General features: G+C 46.0%; 1 protein-coding gene across 4 annotated transcripts; it reads left to right on the top strand.

Moving 5' to 3' along the window:
* The first annotated feature begins 16,077 nt into the window (after positions 1–16,077).
* On the top strand, positions 16,078–20,952 carry LOC133903423 (NAC domain-containing protein 37-like). Of its 4 annotated transcripts, none has more exons than XM_062344801.1 (6): positions 16,078–16,211; positions 17,278–17,465; positions 18,566–18,813; positions 18,903–19,046; positions 19,381–19,936; positions 20,228–20,952. In XM_062344801.1, the coding sequence occupies exons 2-6, from the start codon at positions 17,285–17,287 to the stop codon at positions 20,491–20,493; spliced, it is 1,395 nt and encodes a 464-aa protein (XP_062200785.1). In that variant the 5' UTR covers positions 16,078–16,211; positions 17,278–17,284; the 3' UTR covers positions 20,494–20,952. The 4 variants fall into 4 exon arrangements, with proteins under 4 accessions (XP_062200785.1, XP_062200786.1, XP_062200784.1 ...); XM_062344802.1 differs by lacking the exon at positions 16,078–16,211 and adding an exon at positions 16,218–17,092; XM_062344800.1 differs by lacking the exon at positions 16,078–16,211 and adding an exon at positions 16,218–17,146 and having other exon boundaries at positions 18,569–18,813.
* The last annotated feature ends 236 nt before the right edge of the window (positions 20,953–21,188 follow it).

Raw genomic sequence — 21,188 nt, 5'->3', positions numbered from 1 at the left:
TGGCATGTTGCTGGTTTGGAGCCACAGGCTAGAGAGAAAAACATTGAGAAAAGGCAGTGCACATTGGGTTGGATCAAAAATGACGTGAGATGACATTGTCTACGGAGAATTTTTAGATGATATGGGAAAAATGGAAGAAGGATTTATCCAACCTTGAAATTCCTTAACCTATTCTAATATTTTATAAATAAATTTTTCATCACACAAAATAAATTCTTTTTAAACTCTAAAAAAAATTCTTTGGAAAAGCTTTCAAATTCCAGGAAAAATGTTATTTTATTGTTTTAAAATGCTCACAAACCAAAATCGGAATTTTGGAGTGTGACAGCAAGCGCAGTGCACTCACCGAGTGGTGGCACCTTGACGGGACCTCCAACCGAGGGTGCTACCTGGGTTCCCTCAACTAGGCTTGAGGGTTCCCCTTCGTCCTGGTCGGCAGGCAGGACGGATGGCCGTGTGAGCCTTTCTTCAAAGGCTCTGGCTGGGACAAGCGCCCGGGCAGAAGCCAGGCGAGAGAGGTCATCGGCCAGAGCGTTGTCGCGGCAAGGTATGTGCCGCAGCTCCAGATCATCAAAGTGCCTCTCCAGCCTCCTGACTTCCACCATGTACGTCGCCATCTGAGGATCCGCGCACTGGTATTCCTTGAATACTTGGTTGACCACCAGTTGGGAGTCTCCCTTGACCAGCAGCCGTCGGATCCCGAGACCCACCGCTGCACGGAGGCCAGCGATAAGGCCCTCATATTCCGCCATGTTGTTGGTTGCTTGGAAATTTAGCTGCACGACGTACTGGAGTACTTCACCCGTTGGGGAGGTGAGCACCACTCTAGCCCCCGTGCCTTTCAGCGTGAGGGAGCCGTCAAAGTGCATGACCCAGTACCCGGGCCCATCTTGCCCGGGTACGCGGACAGCTCTTCATTGTCGATCTCGGAGACTAGCGTCCACTATGCCACAAAGTTGGACAGAGCCTGGCTCTTGATTGCCTGGCGGCTGACGAAGTGCAGATCGAATTCTGCGAGTTCGACTGCCCACTTGACGATACGCCCAGTGCCTTCTCGGTTCCAGAGGATCGGCCCAAGTGGGTATGTGGTTACCACCGAGACCTTGTACGCTTGAAAGTAGTGGCGCAGCTTCCTGGAAGCGACGAGCACGGCATAAAGCATCTTCTGGGCTTGAGGGTATCTTGTCTTGGCGTCTCGGAGGACTTCACTGATGAAGTACACTGGCCGCTGTATATGGCGGGCCCGAGCTGAGGCCTCGCCCGAGGACTTGTCGCAGCCCCCGAGCTCGGCGCATTGGTCGGGGCCGGCCGAGGTCTCGGGCTCGACTCTCTGGTCGGGGCCGGCCAAGGTCTCGAGCTCGACTCCCTGGTCGGGAGGAGCCCTGAGACCCAAAGGCTGCTCAGGGGAGGCTGGGAGCGCAGACCCAGCACCTTGCCCCAAGCACTCGTCACACTCCACCACCAGTACCATGCACACGACCTGAGGAGTGGCTGAGACGTAGAGCAATAAAGGCTCCACCAGTACGGTGGTGAGGTGAGATACTTCTTCAAGTCTTGGAAGGCCTGCTCGGCCTCCGGTGTCCAGTCAAAATGACCGGCCTTCTTCAGCAGTTTGAAGAGTGGGAGCCCTCGCTCCCCGAGCTTGGAGATGAAGCGCCCCAGGGCCGCCATGCAGCCAGCGAGATGCTAGACCTCTTTGAGACGGGCCGGGGGACGCATCTACTCGATGGCCCGGATCTTCTTCAGATTGGTCTCGATTCCTTAGCTAGAAACCAAGAAACCGAGGAGCTTGCCCACGGGTACCCCGAAGATGCACTTCTCAAGGTTGAGCTTCAGGCGAGTAGTGCGGAGACTATTGAAAGTCTCGGCTAAGTCTTCCAACAGGATGGCGTGGTCTCGGGACTTGACCACGAGGTCGTCGACGTAAGCTTCGACGTTGCGACCAACCTGCGTATCAAGGGTAATGCGCACGGCCCACTGGAATGACGATCCAGCGTTACGCAAACCAAAAGGTATTGACACATAGCAATAGGTCCCCACCGGGGTAGTAAAAGATTTTTTTTCTTCGTCCTGTTTGGCCATGCGGATTTGGTGATAACCCGAATTTGCATCTAGGAAACACAAAAGATCCCATCCCGCAGTGGAATCTACAATCTGATCTATGCGGGTAAAGGAAAGGGATCTTTTGAACAAGCCTTGTTTAGGTCAGTGTAGTTGACACACATCCACAGCTTGCTGTTGGCCTTCGAGACGACGACTGGGTTTGCCAGCCACTTTGGGTGGAGGATCTCTCAGATGAAGCTAGCGTCGAGGAGCTTGCTGACTTGCTCCCGGATGAACTCCTAGCGCTCGGGCGCCTGCCATCGGACCTTCTACCTCACCGGTCGTGCGTCTGGTCGCACAGCAAGGTGGTGCTCGATCACCTCCCTAGGGATCCCGGGTATATCGAACGGCTGCCATGCAAACACGTCGACGTTAGCCCGGAGGAAGGCGACGAGCACGCTTTCCTATTTGTCGCCCAGGTCACCATCAATCCGGATGACCTGGGACGAGTCTTCGCCCACCACGACCACCTTCGTGGGGAAGGAGGCGTCGGCAACGAGTCGGGGTTTGGATGAAGAGGGTCCCGGGCCCCCTAGGTGTCCTCCGACCTCGGCTCGAGCAGAGACCAAGGCTGAGTATAGCTGCTCGGCGTAGGAGACGGCGCAGCCGGTCTCAGCGGGCATGGAGATGGGGCCAGCAGGGCCTGGCATATTAACCGTGAGGTAGGCATAGTATGTCACCACCATGAACCGGGCGAGCGCCAGGCGCTCGAGGATAGCGTTGTAGGGCAGGGGGACCTCCGTGACGTCGAAAATGACGTTCTTCGTCCGGAAATTGTCCCGGCTCCCGAATGTGACGGGCAGCTCAACCTGCCTGAGGGGCAATGTATGCCCCGGTGTCACCCCGTAGAAGGGGAGTGACTGCTTTAGGCGCCTTGAAGGCACCTGCAGCTTCTTGAAGGCCTCCTGGGACAGGAGGTTTAGGCCCGCACCCCCATCGATTAGCACTCTGCTAACCTTCACATTGCAGATGGTGGGGGACACTACCAGAGGTAGTTGCCCCACCCCTGCAGTACTCACGGGGTGGTCCGCTAGACTAAAGGTGAACGGGGTCTCCGACCACTTCAAAGGCCTTGCGGCCGCAGCACCCGGGGTAGCCGAGCACACCTCGCACCGCATGGTTTTGACGTAGCGATGAGAAGAGGGCGTGTAGGCACCTACGTCGATAAGAGCGACGGTGTGCTCGGGCTCTTGGAACCCGAGCTCTTGGTTTTCGGGGGCGGCTTTGTCATCGCCACCCCTGCGGTGCTCCTCGTGCTCCTTCTGGCGCCGCTCGACGAGGCCCTTGATCGACCGGCACTCAGTGAGGTCGTGCCAGTCAGTTTGGTAGATCTTGCACCACTTTCTTGGTTCGGGCCTCGCGGAAGTAGGCTTCTTGTCGACAGCCGCCCGTCGTGCTGGCCTGTGGGCAGGGCCCTCCGCTGGCACGAGAGGGGCAGCGTCACGCTTCTTTCTCTTTTTCTTTTCCCACCTGTCAGAGTGGGAAGGACCTGCCTTGTCGACAGCGGGTTTCTCAGGGCGCGGGACATGCCATGCCCGAGCCTCCGCCGCCTTAGCGCACTTGTCAGCCAACGCGAAGAGCTTCGCGGTGGTTTTGACCTCATGCGTACCTAGCTTTTCAAGCATCCGCTCGTCACGGACACCCTGCCGGAATGAGACGATGATGGCATGGGGGGTAATCTACGGGATGGTGTTGCGGACCTGGCTAAAGCATTGTATGAAGCGCCTCAGCGTCTCCCCCTCTTGCTGCTTCACGGCATGGAGGTCGCACTCCAAGCCGGGGTGCGTGAAAGTTCCTTGAAAATTGGCCACGAATTGGTGGAACAGATCATCCCAGGAACTAATAGATCCTGGGGGTAAGTTCATAAGCCAGGAGCGGATAGAGCCCCTCAAGACTACGTGAAAGTAATTGGCCATAACCTTTTCACTGCCGCCCACCGCTTAGACGGCTGTGGTGTAGATCTGGAGGAACTCGACGGGGTCGATGGACCCGTCGTACTTCTCTAGAAGTTCTGGCTGGAACATCGTGGGCCAGTTGACCCGACGGAGCTCACTGGTGAATGAGCGACAGCCTGTGCCGTATCCCACGGTGCCAACAGCGCCCTTGGGGGGCGAACGCCGGCGCACCGGGGAACCTCGGCGGTCGCGGGCCGGCATAGAGGAAGTCTGGTCCTCTGCCTCGACCTCGCACCAGGACTCTCGATGGCGCTCGAGGGTGACGCGTGTATCCTCGATAGCCCTCCGCTCATTGAGGTGTAAGCGGAGGTCCTGAGCTCCTGTTGTGACTAGGGGGCCGGCACAACACCTGGAGCCCCCTCCCCCCCCCCCGGGGCCGGTTTTGCCGCCACCCGAAGATGGACCAGCTTTGGTTGCACCACGGTGGAAAGTGGCACAGGAGCTTTCGGCCAGCACCTGCTGGTGAGTTGTGCCCACCAGGGCAGCCACCTCCTGCAGCCAACGGCCTTCTGGGGTTTCCCCCGCTGCCTGGACAGGCGGGTGCCTGAGGAGTGCTTGCGTCGCAAGCAACGCACTCTCAGGGTTGGCGTCATCGAAGGCAAGTCTACGCCGTAATGGTGCCCGGTGCTGTCCGGACGTAGATCTTGCGGTAGGGGCGTCTGCCGCTTGCTAAGGGTCAGGCGGCCCACCTGTGACAGTGGCGGCGGCCCTGCTGGGCCCAGCGCCGTTGTCCCCAAGGGAGGCGAGTGTCGTACGGGCCAACCGCTGCTGCTGCTAAGGAACAGCAGAAACTGGGGCTTCCTGAGCGATGGGCTCCACTTCTTCGCTCGAGTTGGAGCCAATGCGTTGAAGACGATGTCCGCCTGCCATCTTTCTTGCAGAAAACAAGGTGGATTTAGGGATGCCTCCCCCCTACCTGGCGCGCTAGCTGTCAGAGGATGAACTCCTCAAGCGGGGATCCTAAGGGACCCCCTTTGAGATTCGGTCGGGGGGATGATTCTGAATCTACCTTGTACGTGAATTAAATGCGAGTATGTGGGATGTAGGCGGGACGGATGATCGGATGCTAGTGAGAGTAAATGCTCCGGGGATTTAGACAGGTTCGGGCCGTATGGAGCGTAACACCCTACTCCTGTGTGTATGCTATTATTGCTCTGGAAATGCCTCTCTGTGGATGTCTTATGTTACAAGGATTTCTATCTAAGTCTAGAGCTTCAATCCTGGTGAACCTCTGCTCGGCTTCTCAGACTTGTGCTTGAGCTTCAGCTTCGGTCTTCTAAGACGTCCGTTGAACTTTGGCTTCCTCTCTTGTGTGTCCTGACTTGTTCTTCTCCGGGGTGTACCCCCCTTTTATCCCGTCGGGGAGGCTTGGCGTGCCCAGAAAGGAGGGCACGAGTCCCCATGAGCCATAAATGAAAAGAAACCATCATGGGGCTGCAGTTTGATGTTATGGGGGGTTGAAAATGCGTCACCAGCTGGTCCTGTCGCCCATAATGCCACCTTTTAGTGGGTGCAGCAGGGGGGCCCCGCCGGACAGCCACCGAGGAACCCCGCGTGCCCGTCCGGACAGAGCAGGCCTGACACAGCAGGGCAGCAGGTGATAAGCCTCAAGCTCAGCGACGACATCTCCCAGCCGCGCAAGGTGACGTGCGATGGGACCCGTCGCATTAAATGCCCCCACGCCTCCCTGCCAGGCGGTGGCAGGGACTGACGTACTCAGTACGACAGACGCGGCGTGGGGGGAGTGGTTGGAAATGACAGGCCATGCTCCCTCTTTAAATGCAGTATCAGGCCTCTCGCCAATTGACACCTCACCGCTGAGCCCTTGTGGGGTCCACCGGCAAGGGGCTTCTCAGGTCCTCAGGGAACTCTGGGTGCTCGGGGACCACTGTTCATAGCCCCGAGCGCCCTCTCCTGGAACTGTTTCTTCTCGGGTACTCGGGGACCACTATTTATAGCTCCGAGCGCCCTCTCCCGAAACTGCCTTCTTGGGTCCTCGGGGAACTCGGGGACCACTGTTCATGGCCCAGAACGCCCTCTCCCAGAACTGCCTTCTCGGGTCCTCGGGGAACTCAGGTACTCAGGGACCACTGTTTATGGCCCCGAGCACCCCTCCCGGAACTTGGTCTTCTCGGGCCTCGGGGAGGTAGTCCCCTAGGGATGGCGCCACGTGGCATTCTGCTGTCTTGGCCTTGGGACTCGGGGACCCCTGGTTCCCATGTCACCAACAACAGAGGTGAAGATCCTTACGAATATGAGAAGAGAATGGCAGACTCCCGCTTTTGGTACGAGTTTCATGCTGACTTTTATCAAAGCATGATTCTCACCAAGAGGAACCATGTTACTCCAATGCAGTGGATCGATTCAGAGTATATGGAACAGAAGAATGATCAAACTTTCAATGCTGTCATCGCTGCATGTGAAGAGAAGAAGATTAAGAAGTTTATGAGTCTGAAATGTGATTGGAGCATAGAAGTGATTGCCCAGTTCTATGCTACTCTTTCTTATGATCATGAGGATAATTAGTCCATGTTCTGGATGATTGAAGGAGAAAAATATAGAATTTTATATCAAACATTTGCTCACATATTTGGTTTTGATGTTCGTGACTTTCACAATTCCAAGATACACAATGAGAATCAGTTATCACCTGATGATATAGATTTTATGTACTTGGATCGAGGAAGGGTGATACATGGCACAACTATAGGGATGAAGCCCTACTACAAATATTTGAACAGTCTATTTCGTCTCACTTTGAATCCAAAAGGAGGTGATGTAGCCAATGTCCAAGGAATCTCAAGAAACCTTCTAGCACGGATGTCCAATGGGGGCGAACCCTTCGGTGTGATTGACTTTGTTTGGGAGGAAATCTATGCGACCTCATATACTCCCAACAAGATTTGTGCATATGCGCCCTATATCATGTACATGATTGAAAGGGTGACAAAGAAAAATTTCTTCAAGGAGGTGAAGCGCGAACCTTATAGGGTGAGAATTGTGAGCTCTCGGTCATCTCCTCCACCCTCTCCTCCACCTGTAGCTCCCAGTGCACAATGAATGGCTCCTCAGCGTATTCCATCCTCTAGAGGCTCCCAGTCTTTTCTCAAGAGTGCACTCAAGGCAATATTTCGAGTCTGCACTCACAATGCCACTCAGATTCGAGAGACCAAGATTAGGATGAAGAAAATTGAAGCAAGGCAGAAGGAAATTCACACTCACCTTGGCATTCAGCCACCTTGCTCTCCAATCATTCATGAAGAAGAAGCGAGTGAGCCAGAGTTTGAAAACCCTTGGGCTTGGTATGATGAAGCCCAAAGAGCTGCTGAGGGTCCCTCTCATGCTCAAGATGATGAGGAGACCGGTGATGACGAGGAAATAGAAGAAGCCAAAGCAAGTTCTTCGGAAGATAGAAATGAAGATGGATCTGATGACAGTGTCGATGATGACTATGAGGAAGACAACGGCTAATTTCTCATTCTGCTTCTCTTTCTTTTTGGTGCTTGATGCCAAAGGGGGAGAGAAATCCGATGTGTCTTGTCTATCTTCTTTCTTAATCCCTTCATCTTTTCCTTGGGTTAATTGAGACATATGTAATAATTGTAATGAACTATGTGGTGTGCTTGTAGTAGACTTTTTAAATTTATAAGACTAAATTTGTGCTAGTGTGATGCAATTATTTGGTTGATGTAATGTTTGTTTCTCTCTTTCTTAGATTTTATGAAATATCATGTCATATGCATCACGTATATAAATGTTCACACACTTTGCACCCCACGAATTCTAAGATATAGGGAGAGCTCTCGCAAATTTTCTTTAAATATGTGTTTGCTCTTAAACTCTAATTTCAAGACAATGCACACATTTAGGGATAGCGTACCAAATATCTTAAAATTCAAAACCTTTAAATTCTATTATCTTTTAAAAGCTTTAATCGGGTGTCATCAATCACTAAAAAGGCGGAGATTGAAAGTGCATCTAGGCCCCTTGTGGGTTTTGGATAATTGATGATAAACAATTAAGGGACTAATGGTTTTATCAAGTATATGAACATATTTTAGTCCCGTTGAAAAAGGATAAAAGAAGTCAATGACCCTAAAAAAAAAGGAGAAGCGATATGAAGAAACTCTTAGAGTCCAACTTGTTTTAATTTGAATTTGAGTTTTAGGAATGTCGTACTATTAAGAGGGATGCTTTTTGTAGTTTTGGTAGTGTCTCAGTGCTCAAAGTATTTTATGAAAACTAATTTTTGAGAGACACCATCACTCACGAACATCAGAAACATAGGGTAGATTTGTCTGGTTTCGGAGTCTCCGGGTTGGTCCGGAAACTCCGGACTCTATAGGTGTTCCAGAGTCTCCGAGTGAGACTCCGTGAAGAGCTCTCGATTTGGCTTTATTTCTGTGCCCGGAGTCTCCGGGAAAGTCCGGATACTCCAGACAGTGCAAATGTTCTGGAGCCTCCGAGTGAGTCTCCAAGAAGAGCTCTCGGTTTCAATTTAATTTTAAGCCCGGAGTCTCTGAGTTAGTTCAGATACTCTAGATGTTGTTAAGTCCCAGAGTCTCCGAGAAAGACTCTCGGTTAGCTAAGATTTTTAGCAGGAGTCTCCGAGTTGGTTCGGAGTCTCCGAAGTCTGATGCTTCCGGATCTTCCGGGCATCCTCGAATTAGTGTTCTAGCCGGTTTTTCTCAAAGTGTTACTCGGAGACTCCAAGTGAACCCGGATACTCCTGGTCAGTGTAACGGCTAGTTCTGACAGGTTAGGTGCGTGGTTTTCTATGCTACCTGGAGACTCCGGGTGAACCTGGATACTTCGAGTCTGTTTGAATTACACAGTAACAGCTAGTTTTTGGGGGAAGAGTATAATTACATCTTCACCCCCTCTCATTCAATGCTTGCTGAACCACCAATGCATTCACTCTCTCTAGAGCATTCATTAGCCCTCCCAAAGCTCTCTAGTGCCCAATCTTTGCTAAGATTTGTGAGTTTGGTTTGGGGAGTGAGATTTGGAGAAAGAGAAATTCTTTGAGCATTTTGAGTTCTTGCCAAGCTGCAAATTGTAATCTTTTCACTTGAAGCTTTGTGCTTTTAGACGGCAAGAGGTCACCCGTAGAGCACCCAATCGTTGTGGAGTGCCACGGGGAGTTTGTATTACCCACAATTTGAGTAAGAACCTTAGCTCGATCTTTGTGGTCGCTTGGGAGAGGATAGGGTTGGAAAAGACCCGGCTCTTTGTGAGCTCCTCAACGGAGACGTAGACACTTCTTTGTGAGGTGGCCGAACTTTGGATTTGAATCTTGTCTCCATTTAAATTCTTGCAAGTTATTCATTCAAATTGCTATCTGAGGATTTGCCTCAATATTATTGCTTGCGAGTATTTGAGTGTGGCTTTATTGTTAAGTAGAACATATCCATATTAGAGATACTGTGATAGCTCATATTCTCTAGTAGATTCTCTTAAGCTTACTTTGATTTTGAGTTCCTGTATAGTCCGGATAATCCGGATGAACTCGGATACTCCGGAACCCGGAGTATCCGGATTGAGTCGGAGTCTCCGCACACTGTTGAATTCGCTGCCGAGTTTTAAATTTTAGAAATGACTATTCACCCCCCTCTAGTCGACATCAAGGACTTTCATTAAGTCAGAGTACATATATCGACAAGGTATTGAAAACGTTCAATATGCAGGATTCCAAAAGGGATTTCTTGCCAATGTCACATGGCATCACTCTCAGCAAGAGTCAGTGTCCTTTGACCACTGATGAGCTTGAGAAAATGAGTGCAATCCCATATGCTTCTGCTATTGGATCCATCATGTATGTCATACTTTGTACACACACAGATATCTCCTATGCTCTAAGTGTTACGAGTAGATACCAATTCAACCCGGGGGAAGCTCACTAGGTAACATTAAAGAATATCCTCAAGTACTTGAGAAGAACTATGGATATGTTCCTAGTCTATGGAGGTGAGGAGGAGCTCATTGTAAATGGTTACACTGATGCTAGCTTCCAAACCGACAAGGACGATTCGAGATCGTAATCTAGTTTTGTGTTTTGCCTCAATGGAGGAGCAATGAGTTGGAAGAGTTCCAAGCAAGAAACGATGGCCGATTCCATGATAGAGGCCGAGTATATCGCAGCTTCTGAAGCTGCAAAGGAGGCTGTTTGGATCAGAAAGTTTGTTTCTGAGTTGGTGTGGTACCTAGTGCTTCTAGTCCAATAGATCTCTATTGTGATAATAGTGGAGCCATTGCGCAAGACAAAGAACCTAGGTCACATCAAAAGTCTAAGCATATACTACGGCGCTATCACCTTATTCGAGAGATTTTAGATCGGGGTGACGTCAAGATATGCAAAGTGCACACAGATTTGAATATTTCTAATCTGTTGACAAAGCCAATCACAGGGCCAAAGTATGAGGTGCACATGAGAGCTATGGGTATTAGATATTTACATGATTGACTCTTGTGCAAGTGGGAGATTGAAGGTGATATGCCCCAGAGGCAATCATAAAGATGGTTATATCACACGTCTATATTAATGTACTTATTGAATAATATGTTATTCCAAGAATGACTACCTTTTATATTGATTGGCAAATATATGACTTGATCATGAAACTCTTTGTTTATATCATGATGTTATTCTTAGTCGATCTCTGGTCACATATCATTGTGATGATACATAAGACCAGCACATGTATTGATTGATAATCATATTTTATGGATCATAGGTATAGATATATCAAGTCAATAATATGGATATTTATGTTAGAGAACATGATGTTGGATAGACCCACCTTGAGATACTACTGGGATTGTTATTTATGATGTGCCATCAGTTGTTATCTCAAATGGTGTACCTATAGGATCATTAGACCTGATATCGTCATTGATTCCCAGAATGTGTAGTGGCATAATTTGAGGCTGCCAAACGCTATTCCGTAACTAGGTAGTCATAAAGGTAATTTTTAGGCTTGTCATGAAACATGTCGTGGAGTGTAAGCGATCAAGATAGAATTTGCCCCTTCTTGATAAAGGAAGAGTTATCTCTGGGCCCATCGTGGTAGTTGGATTGAGAAAGTGCATGGCCATGCTAATATGATTAAAGAGTTAGTCATGATGAATTCACTACTTGATCGAGTGAGTGGTCAAGCTATAACAAGGGTGGCACGTATCTCGTCTTGAGCTTGACTGGTATTATGAGGCGAAGGGATCAGTGCATGTGTATATCAAGGTTCAGCCAATATGATCTTTTGTGTATACTCAGGAGTCAATATATCCTGCTAGGGACCACTATTGATTTTAGTTTGGAAAGGTTTTCTGAGTCGTAGCCATTTGTACATGAACCTAACGGGTCACACACTTAATAGGTTGGAACAAAACATGTGAATTGGATTCATATATGGGTTTTGATTGGATTGTGATCCATAAGAAGTTAGAGTCCTAAAGGGCTTCCAACGTGGGAGCCCATTGGCGAGCTTTATATAAGGAGAGGCGTGGGTAGGGCGTGCTGAGGTTGAGCCACTCTGAAACCCTAGCCGCAGCCTTCTACACGATCTCCCAAAACCCTAGCCACGCGTGTGGTGCAAGCACATCGGCGCTCGGCGTTTCTACCCAGTATGTGTGGATACCATAGAGGCGCTGCTGCTATTGCGATGCTGATCTTCTTCTCAAGTTGATCGTGACGTGTTCGGGACTGGTCGCCGGCCGTGACAAACCGGTTGACGTACCTGCTTGTCTGATCATGAAGCATAACGTGACCACTCGGATATGGTCGGACAGCATGACATGACCACTCAAATCCGGTCGAGGACATGACGTACCTGATCGGGTGCTGGACGAGGAACTGGTCGAGGAGCACGACCACCTACTCGGAGTTGGTGGGGGAGCGTGACCACCTGCGCGGGGCTAGTCGCAGATTTGATCGAGAAGCTACTCGAGGAGTTTGACACGCACGATATTGGATTGGTCTACTCCAACTCTTCTTAGGCTGCACTGCGCATCGAGCGGTAACGATCTATGATCTCCTACTAGCATGGTTTCCTGGGTGAATACGGTAGAACAATTTTGTTTTAGGAGTAGCCTGCACGCTACCCAACAGGTAGACACCATGTCAGGAGAACATGGTGCAGACTCACAGTAGTGAACGAGTGACTCGTCTGCTATAGGCATAGTTTGGCATAGATGCAATAGATGCCCTAGTCTCCACTTTCTCGTGTTATCCCAATATTAAAGGATGTAATTACATTGAATAACTTTGCATTTAATTGTGTTGTTGATTCAAGAAAATAATGCTTAAATAATACATGAAGGTATAACATTTTGACATGCAATTAACTGTAATCATGAAATGAAATGTGTAACAAATTTGCACGTTTATAGAATATTGCACAACATTGGTATTACTAAGATAATATATGTTTGATTCCTATGACCTGATAGTCTGAAAATAAAAATGTATGTTATTAGGAATGCATGAAAACATACATATAGAACACAACATAATTAACCAAAAACCATAGGGTCTTGAATGTGAATTTATATGTGGTAGACTCAAGTTAGTGCAATAGTACATATCATGATGCAATTTCTGAGGACTTGTGGATCCGAAATTGTGCATCACAATTTATCTTAAATCCAAGGGATTAAATAATAAATGTATTGGATATGTAGCACTATTTAAATAGACGATGTTGTAATTATCAAAAAACTAGTTTTTTTTTTAAATGGTAACATGACCGTTCATTGCCCATGTTGTATAATTGGGACCGTAAGCGCAAGTTTATCAAACTATTTGTCGGCCATTGTGTCATATATGGATTTTGACCATATATTTGATTAATTTACCGCGGGTAAAATAAAAAATATTATGGTAATATTGTAATATAATACAAAATTTATAATGTCAAGATGAGTCTTGAATTACATAGTGTAGATCTCAATTATGTAGCTAATACGTTGGAGATAGTTACCAGAATTGGTGTAGCTCTCACAGTAGTAGGAGGCATAATCTGATATATTTCAGTGGATGCTTATGTTCCTATTACCTTATGTTATGCTAAGTAGAATATTTAGAAGAGCATATTGAATGTAGTCACCATGTCCATATAATATGATGTAGATCTCACAATAGTGGGAGCATAATATGCAAATATGCAGTAGATGTCTTGTTGCCACTACCTTGTGTTTCTCAAATATTAAATGAGGTAATCACTACGAATGATTTTGCTGGTAATTCTGCTTGAATTAAGCGCTTTGGGCGTGTAAGCTCATTGAGTTTAATTAAGGTAAATTTAGAATGCAAATTTTGCAAAAAAGAAACTCAATTGCAAAATTGAGAGGAGTGGTGGAGACGGGCATGGCTGCCGCTTTGGTTGAGGGTGCCTATTATGCGGTGGGTGTTGTGCCGCTTTCTTGACAGAGGAGGGCCGCTGGGATCAAGGGTGTCACGAGCGTGGGCCTGCAACGGTGAAGAAGACGTACACCGCATGCATGTCAACACTGGTATTGTTGTAGTGGCCGGTGTTGTGAGCACGGGCAATGCAAATGCGTCGTAGTCGCAGCCATGGTTGCCGGGAAGAAGAAAGATATCATATCCTCCAAAACGACCATGTGAATCTTTCTGTGTCAAGGCAATAAAGCCTCTGTTCTTCCTTGTGGTTGATTAACGGTATAAAAGATAGTGTATGATAACATATTACAAGTAATTGTAAAGAGATAAATAAGTAGAGGAAATAAAAAACTCTTGCTATTAATTCATGGGGTGTTTACACATTTATACATATTGAATGGATATGATAAAAGAACATGTTTATTGGAGAGATACTTCTTCACAGTAGATATAACTCTTAATAATTAATACTGTAATTGATATATGGTTAAACACTAAAAAAATATCTATTCACTAGAGATGTTTATTCGCAACATTAACCACGCGGTTCACGTCCCCGCGCAACCACCTGAGTTGCAGCATGTAGCCCGACTCAGCAGCCAGGTTCCTGGCGTGCATGGCGTGTGTCAACTTCCATGTCATCCTCAATCAATTTTTACATGTTTCACTTACATTTTCTTTGGTTTAGGCTCGCTCTTGCTCTCAAGTGAATGATCGTGTATTTGTCCATTTTGGCGTACTCTCCTCAGTCATAAATACTTGATGTTGTAGATCAACTTTTAATAAAACATATAGTTTAGAAACATGAAAATCATATGTGTATATTTATCTTGAAAAATATTTTTCTAATATTATAAATTTATTAGATTTTATAAATATATTATAGTAGAAAATAGTGGTAAAATATTTACAGTGAAGATCGTCTCATATCCAAAATGTCAAGAATTTTTATTGGAGGGAGTACTTGTTAGTCAAGTTTGTTTATTTGTCTATTATCTAGGGATACGACTCTATCCCACAGGGTTTAAGTGGCGGTACCCACAATTTAGACTTGGGTGCATGCTTTCTATGGTTTTATTTGCAGGCGTGATAGACGCACTCACGAGTTTGTGTGCACGTGCACGTGTCATCCTATAATCACATAAAAAGATCACCAACATATAACAAGACAAACAAAACCCTATATAAAGGACATCGTTAACTCGTTCCTATTATATATGCTTGTGAAAGCCATCCTAGACGCACTCACAAGTTTGTGTGCATGCGCGTGTTATCCTATAATCACACAAAAAAGACCACCAACATATAATAAGACAAACAAACCCTATATAGAGAACATTATCAACTTGTTCCTGTTATAGATACTTGTGAAAGCTATCCTAGACTATATGGTATGTCAACATTTCCCATCTTGGAATGAACCAATCCCAAACACTTAACATTCTAAACCTGGTCTTGAGCTTTGTTTCGCACACCCACACAATCATCGATGAGACCTTGAGGGCTCAATGGGCTGATGTTCTCTAATGTAGAGGGGCTCGTGGAGGTGGAGGCGAACCCTCTGATGGTTGAGGCAACAAGGAATTGCTCATGGAGGTGAAGTTGGAGGCTGAGCTCCTAAAGACCATGCAACTATGTACCTGATGGTTTAGTGGTAGGGTATCAGTTCGCAGTTCTCTTTAACCCTAATACGTGAATTCATTACGTGTTATAGATGATCAAAGGATCATTGACATTCCTAGTTCTAGATTTTGCATCACCAATAGTAATGACCGCTATAATTAGTACACCAAATAGTTACTAGTTCATCGATACGAGGACCATGCAAAAATCTGGTGAAAGCCAACATTTAGGTGTATTATCGATATGTCTGAGGTTGTATCATGTTGATATATCGAGTTAAAGGATAAACTAGAGTGTATGATAAACCACCTACGAGCCACGCATTTTATCATTTGGCAGCACTTCGTTCTTCTCCTTTTATGGAGAAATAGAAATTATGCAAAAATGGCCCAAACTTGGTACGAAGTGGTTAAAGTAGCGAATGGTACTGTATTATGCTGCATCAAGTGGCTAAAAGTAACGAAGATCCCTGTATCCTTGCCTTGTTTTTATATGACGATTGAACACAATCTCGGCCCACGCTTGTGCACGTTCCAAACGCTCCATCTCAAAACCGACACGTGGGGGCCGTGCTCCCGTCAGGAGCCGAAGGTCACCGCCGGAACGCTGGTGACCTCAGCGCGCCGGAGCGGAGCAGAGCACAAAAAGGCGCGCAGTGGCAGGCGGCTGCAAATAACGGCCAACCTTCAGGGGCAGAAAGGTCCAACCATGGTTCAGACGTTAATTGTGGGCTGGTTAACCGTGGTTCGCGGCGTACGCCCCCATCAAAAAACCAGCCCTCTCCTGGTATACAACTGGGACCCACCGTCCTCCCTGTCCCACCTATCAGTCCCCGCAGCGCGCAGCCACTTCTGGACCTTCTGGCAGGGCCCACCTGGCGCCCCCAGCCCGCCCACCCGCCACTGCGGTACCGACGCGTCGCAGGGGCCCCACGGGCTGACCCCACGCGGCAGTGGGCCAGCGGGCACGCTGGCTGGCTGGCAGCGACACTAGTCGAGGGAGCGCGCATAAAGGGCGCCCTCCACCACCCCGGCTGCTCTGGCTTGGCTCAGCAGCATCGCTCGCGCCGCGTCACTTGGTTCGCTCGCTGCACATCAACGCGGCGACGCACGCGCTGCTGCGGCTCCGACCCCGTGGTGCGCGAATCGTCCCAACCCACCCTCTTCTCTGCGACTCCTCTTTCCGGTTTGGGCGACGGGATTTTTGTCTGGGATCGCGATGACGATGATTTGGGGCGAGGGGATTCGGTTCTTGATTCGGCGAGATTCGGGGAGCGGAAGCGGATGCGGAATCCTGGGGATTTGGTTGGTTCTTTCTGTGGGTTTTGGGGGCGGTTTATGCAGAGACGGCCTCTTCTTTGATCCGCGCGTGTTCTTGGTTCTTGGGTGGCTTTCATTTTCTGTGGCGAGTTTCTACAGGGGTTTGGGCTTCCTGGCATTCTTTTGGAAGCTTTCCAAGGGCAATTTCAGTTTTTGCCACCGAGTGGCATGCTGTCAGTGACTGGCAAAACGTGCCACAACATGCCACTCAGTGTCAAAAGATGAAATTGCCCTTCTTCCAAGGATCGGGGGATTGATTCCGCTTCTTTTTGAGTTTCTTGGTTTGCTCAATCGAATGTTTCTTTGGTGTTCTACTCTTCTCGAGTTTAGTTACTGCATGTGTGCTTTATGCTTTAATCTCACTGTTTGCTATGTTTTGGTCTCTGTTCTTGCCAAATTGTATTGCTCCAGAGTTTTTGCCAAATTGGTCTCTGTTCTTGAGTTCATTTGGCACGTGTGCTGTAACATCTCAGTAGACGATCATGTGTGATTCTCTCTGTTTGTTCTGTTTCTGGTGACTGTCTGTTTCTATTTAAGGCCGACCTGCTAATTATTTAATTAGTGTTCCGTTCTTTGATGGCCACTTTCTTCTTTCTTTTGTTTGGTTAAAGATTTTGATGTATCTTGGGCTGTAAAACATTTTTCCCCTTCTTTCAATCCAAGAATATCTGAGGCAAAGAACTTTGCTAATAATGGTGGTGAGCTCTTTGTAAGCTCTTGCGTTCATCTGTTAATTGGGAATTATAAACTATGTATGCACAGCGCCCCAATTCTTGAATGAATTTTGCACCAATTATTTTACGTACAGGAACATAGTATTGTAGGTCCTTTAAATATGCAATTCCGCAAGTTAACTTAAAATGTCGTGTGTATCTTGTTCCAGGACAACGATGTTGCCCCCAATTCACGGGCCTTGTGAGAGGCTGGCAGCGCTTGACATCAGTATCAGAGATTCCTGGAGTGATGAGGAACTTGTGAGATTCTTGGCGGGGAGGAAAGCCGAGGACCCCCTTCCGCAAGACGTACTTGCGGGTTTGGACTTTTCTGTTGTTGATCCACGGGGTTTCACTGGTTAGTATCCAGTCTATGCCCAAGATACAAATTGCATTATGTTTTTGGTGCTGTAACTACATCTTCCATATTGAGCTGTTATTTTAGTGTACTGTACTGTCTGATTGCATAGTATAAAAATTGTGCCATATAAATATGCAATGGGCAAAGATTTTAATTCATAGCTGATCACTGGTGGGTGAAAGAGCTTAAGAATGCATAGAACGGATAGTTGCTTAGGTTAAATAGGGTAATTTCTTTTCGCAAACCTTTTGGAAAGAGTTCGTGCCTTTGAAGAAAGCACAAAGGGTTTGTGTATAATTCTTGTGCACAGCTTATTGTTGCAGATACTTCAGTGACATAGTACCTTAAGATTACGTTGGGATATTATGTGAAATCCTTTGCATTTATTGAAACTTTCTCAGGTTTCTTTGCAAGTTACACCAACTGCTTGCTTGCTTTCACTGGGAGAGTCCAATTACCACCTTTGTTTTTAAGCAACTGATTAATGCATTGTTATCTTGCTAAGCTGTAATTTTTAAATTCTTGCCATCCAAATTCCAAATGTCATAGTTTGTGTGTGAATCCTAATTTTTGTAGGTGTCTAGTCACTACACACGATTGCTAATAACCTGATCAATTTATGCTGTCATAATGATCTGATCAATTTATACTGTCATAATGATCTGTTCAATTTGTGCCGTCAGTTGCAATCAATCCCCTAAACTGTGGTTTAATACAATCATACCACATGTTAAGTTTGAGCATTTGAATTCATTTAAAACATTAGAATGTGCACCCTAGTTTTTGTTCTAAATCTATATTGTGCCGATATATAGCCAATTCACGCTAGAACATACTACCGGAACTTGGATGCATAGTACTGTAATAAGTCTGCTTTAATCATATTGGAATAGCTTTCTTGCATATTCTTAATCAGTACAGGGGTTCCATTAATTATCATATAGTTTAAGGGTTTTCTTGCAAATTTTTTTGATAGTGAGGAATTACACTTACGATTTTTTCTATTTGACTAAGAAGAATCTCATATGATATTTGCGAATTCTGCTATTCGATTTCTAGGAAATTTAATTACCTGACAAAGATAACTCATCTTGTAGCAGACATATGGTACTTGAACTGGTCAGATGATCAGCAGCCTTATGACAGTGCTGAAAACAGTATCAGAAAGGCAAAAAATGGATACTGGAAACCTTTGGATTCGTCCAGAATACCAACAAGTACAGCTATCATTGGTGTCAAAATTGTTTTAGAGTTTTATGAAGGTCAAGCACCATGTGGTAAGAGAACTGGGTGGGTGATGCATGAATATCAGGTAGAACAGAATGATGATGCTAATCTACCACAGGTGACCCATGGTTTCTCCTAGTTATTTCGTGCATAGCCTGTAAACTTCTCTCCAGGGTTGACGATTGATGCCTTTTTCATTTCTGGCAGGATTACAAGTCTTTGTGTAAAGTATTCCAGCAGTGTGACAAAAAGATAAATGTTGAAAGTGGACAAAATTCTCTGAATGCAGATGCTCCTAATGATAGCTTGGAATCTTACCTTCAATATCTTTCCAAAATAGAGGAGCCAAAGGTTGGCATATTTTCTTTCTTTAATTTTCTCATTTGTTGCACCACATTTTAGTGTAAGTTGTAATTGTGAAACCCTGAAACCTATGATGTCTGTCATTTTAAATTAGGAAATAGTACCCCAGGTTCCCGATATAGCTGTGTAGTCATTTACCTTTTATTTGTAGGATTATTCGTTTTTCCAGATGCTTGGACTCCTGTGAAAACCATTCAGAATAATTTAGTTTCTCAGTGCATGCTTATATCTGTTTGTCTTCCACTGCTTGCTAGTTTATCCTGCATTTTAAAGATTTATATTGTGACAAGATATCAGAGTTGTAATTATAATCTTGCCGCAGACTGTAGCTGCAAACGACCAGGATATATTTTCTAGCGAAGGACAGCATGAGCAAAAAGCTCAGAGTGCTGCAGATGATATTGATGTTCATGATGTTATTGCTACTGGGGACTACATAGAGCTGAATGACCTACTAAACTTTTCTAGCAAAGGACAGCATGAGCAAAAAACTCAGAGTGCTGCAGATGATATTGCTGTTCATGATGTTATTGCTACTGAGGACTACATAGAGCTGAATGACCTACTAATCTCTTCTAGCAAAGGACAACACGAGCAAAAGACTCAGAGGGCAGAAGATGATATTGATGTTCATGATGCTATTGCTACTGGGGACTACATAGAGTTGAATGACCTACTGAGCTCAGAGGCCTCTGCATCAACTTCAGAAAACTCAAGCAAGCGGTCTATGATCTCTGAAGAGTACTTCGATTCTGATGCATTCCTGAGGGAGATTTTGAATGGCAGTAACACAACTGATGAACAAGATCAAGACCGAAAGTTTAGCATAGCTGCACCTACTAAATCGGCTAATGTTGTTATCAGTCCGTCAGAACAAGGTAGCATAGCCCTTCTGTTCGTTGTTTCGAATTTAAGAGGTTGCTCAATATCCTTCCTTGGTTTGCTCTAAAAACTATGAGATATGGCATGTGAAGAATAACTTGGAAACTTTGGAACCATGAAACCTTGCAACTGAAGCCATTTAACAAGGCTATGAAACCTTGAACTCAACTAAACTATATTATTTAGTGTAACAGTATGGTTTAAATGCAGGATCATTTAGTCTAGTCTAGACAGTCACATGACAATTTCATTAGTTTGCTAATAGGCTTACATTTTTTCCGTTGTAGGGTTAGTTCAGATCCGTGATAACAATGCCACAGTGGCTGGAACTTCACCGCAAAAGCCAGTGCCAGGAGGTGACAGAGATCAACATTCAAGCAAGGGGTTTCAGGAGCACGGCCCTTCTCTATCTTCCTGTTTCCCAAGCAGTCATGTGAAACGAGGCCGTTCCAGTAGTTCTAGTAGCTCACAGAGCAGCATGTCTCAGAGAGAGCGATCTAGCAGTAAATTTGGAAAGATAGGAAAGAAGTACTGCTGCTTTGGATCATTCTAGTCCAGTGCATAGCGTTTGCTCTATTTTTTGTACAGGATGGAACATAGGGAGGTCAGTTTTCCTCTTCCACACTTTAGGCGTATGATACTACGCAATGTTATAGTAACACTGGCTTATTGACACGACAAATAGTTGCTGGATGTTGTGACAAACTGAGTCAAAGAAGCTGATATTTAGTATTAAATTACAGGGAACAGCACGTCACGTGCTGTGGAAAACTTTCCATCTTTTAATCATGTACTGAGTGTGGTGTTTAATTTGACAGATGATTTGAAAATATCATTTTTGGTCAATAGTTGTTTGATTGATTCTCATTTTAGTGCTGTGGAAAGAGATCAGTAGCATCTTTTTTTCTCTTTTGATGGAAATTAGTAATGGCTTCTCATTTGTAAATATCTCTAGTGCAATTTGTATGATACAATTTTACCTTGTAGTAACAGTAAGTGACATATTTTCTTATGTTTTTTGCTGATGAAAGTTACGTTATATGGTTCATGCTATGTAATTTGTGATGCAATTCTCCATGTAGCCTGTTCCATATTGAAGTGTGTATGTATCGCAAACTAAGCTGCAGAAATGTTGGCACTTGACTCTGAATCTGTTTCATCAGGACATGGATATTCGTATTCACCTAATTTCTGGGTTGTAGCAGCTAGCACCTGCTAAATTTGAATCGGTAGGTCTTTGAATATTAC

The sequence above is a fragment of the Phragmites australis genome, chromosome 21 (genome assembly GCF_958298935.1).
Source record: "Phragmites australis chromosome 21, lpPhrAust1.1, whole genome shotgun sequence".
NCBI classification, from domain to species: Eukaryota; Viridiplantae; Streptophyta; class Magnoliopsida; order Poales; family Poaceae; genus Phragmites; species Phragmites australis.
This window is presented reverse-complemented; position numbering and strand designations above follow the sequence as displayed.

What these genes read in the sequence shown, in the direction of transcription:
- LOC133903423 (XM_062344799.1), top strand. An exon ending in ATGATGCTAATCTACCACAG is followed by an intron (nt 18,814 to 18,902) that starts GTGACCCATGGT and finishes CATTTCTGGCAG; the next exon opens with GATTACAAGTCTTTGTGTAA. An exon ending in TATCAGTCCGTCAGAACAAG is followed by an intron (nt 19,937 to 20,227) that starts GTAGCATAGCCC and finishes TTTCCGTTGTAG; the next exon opens with GGTTAGTTCAGATCCGTGAT.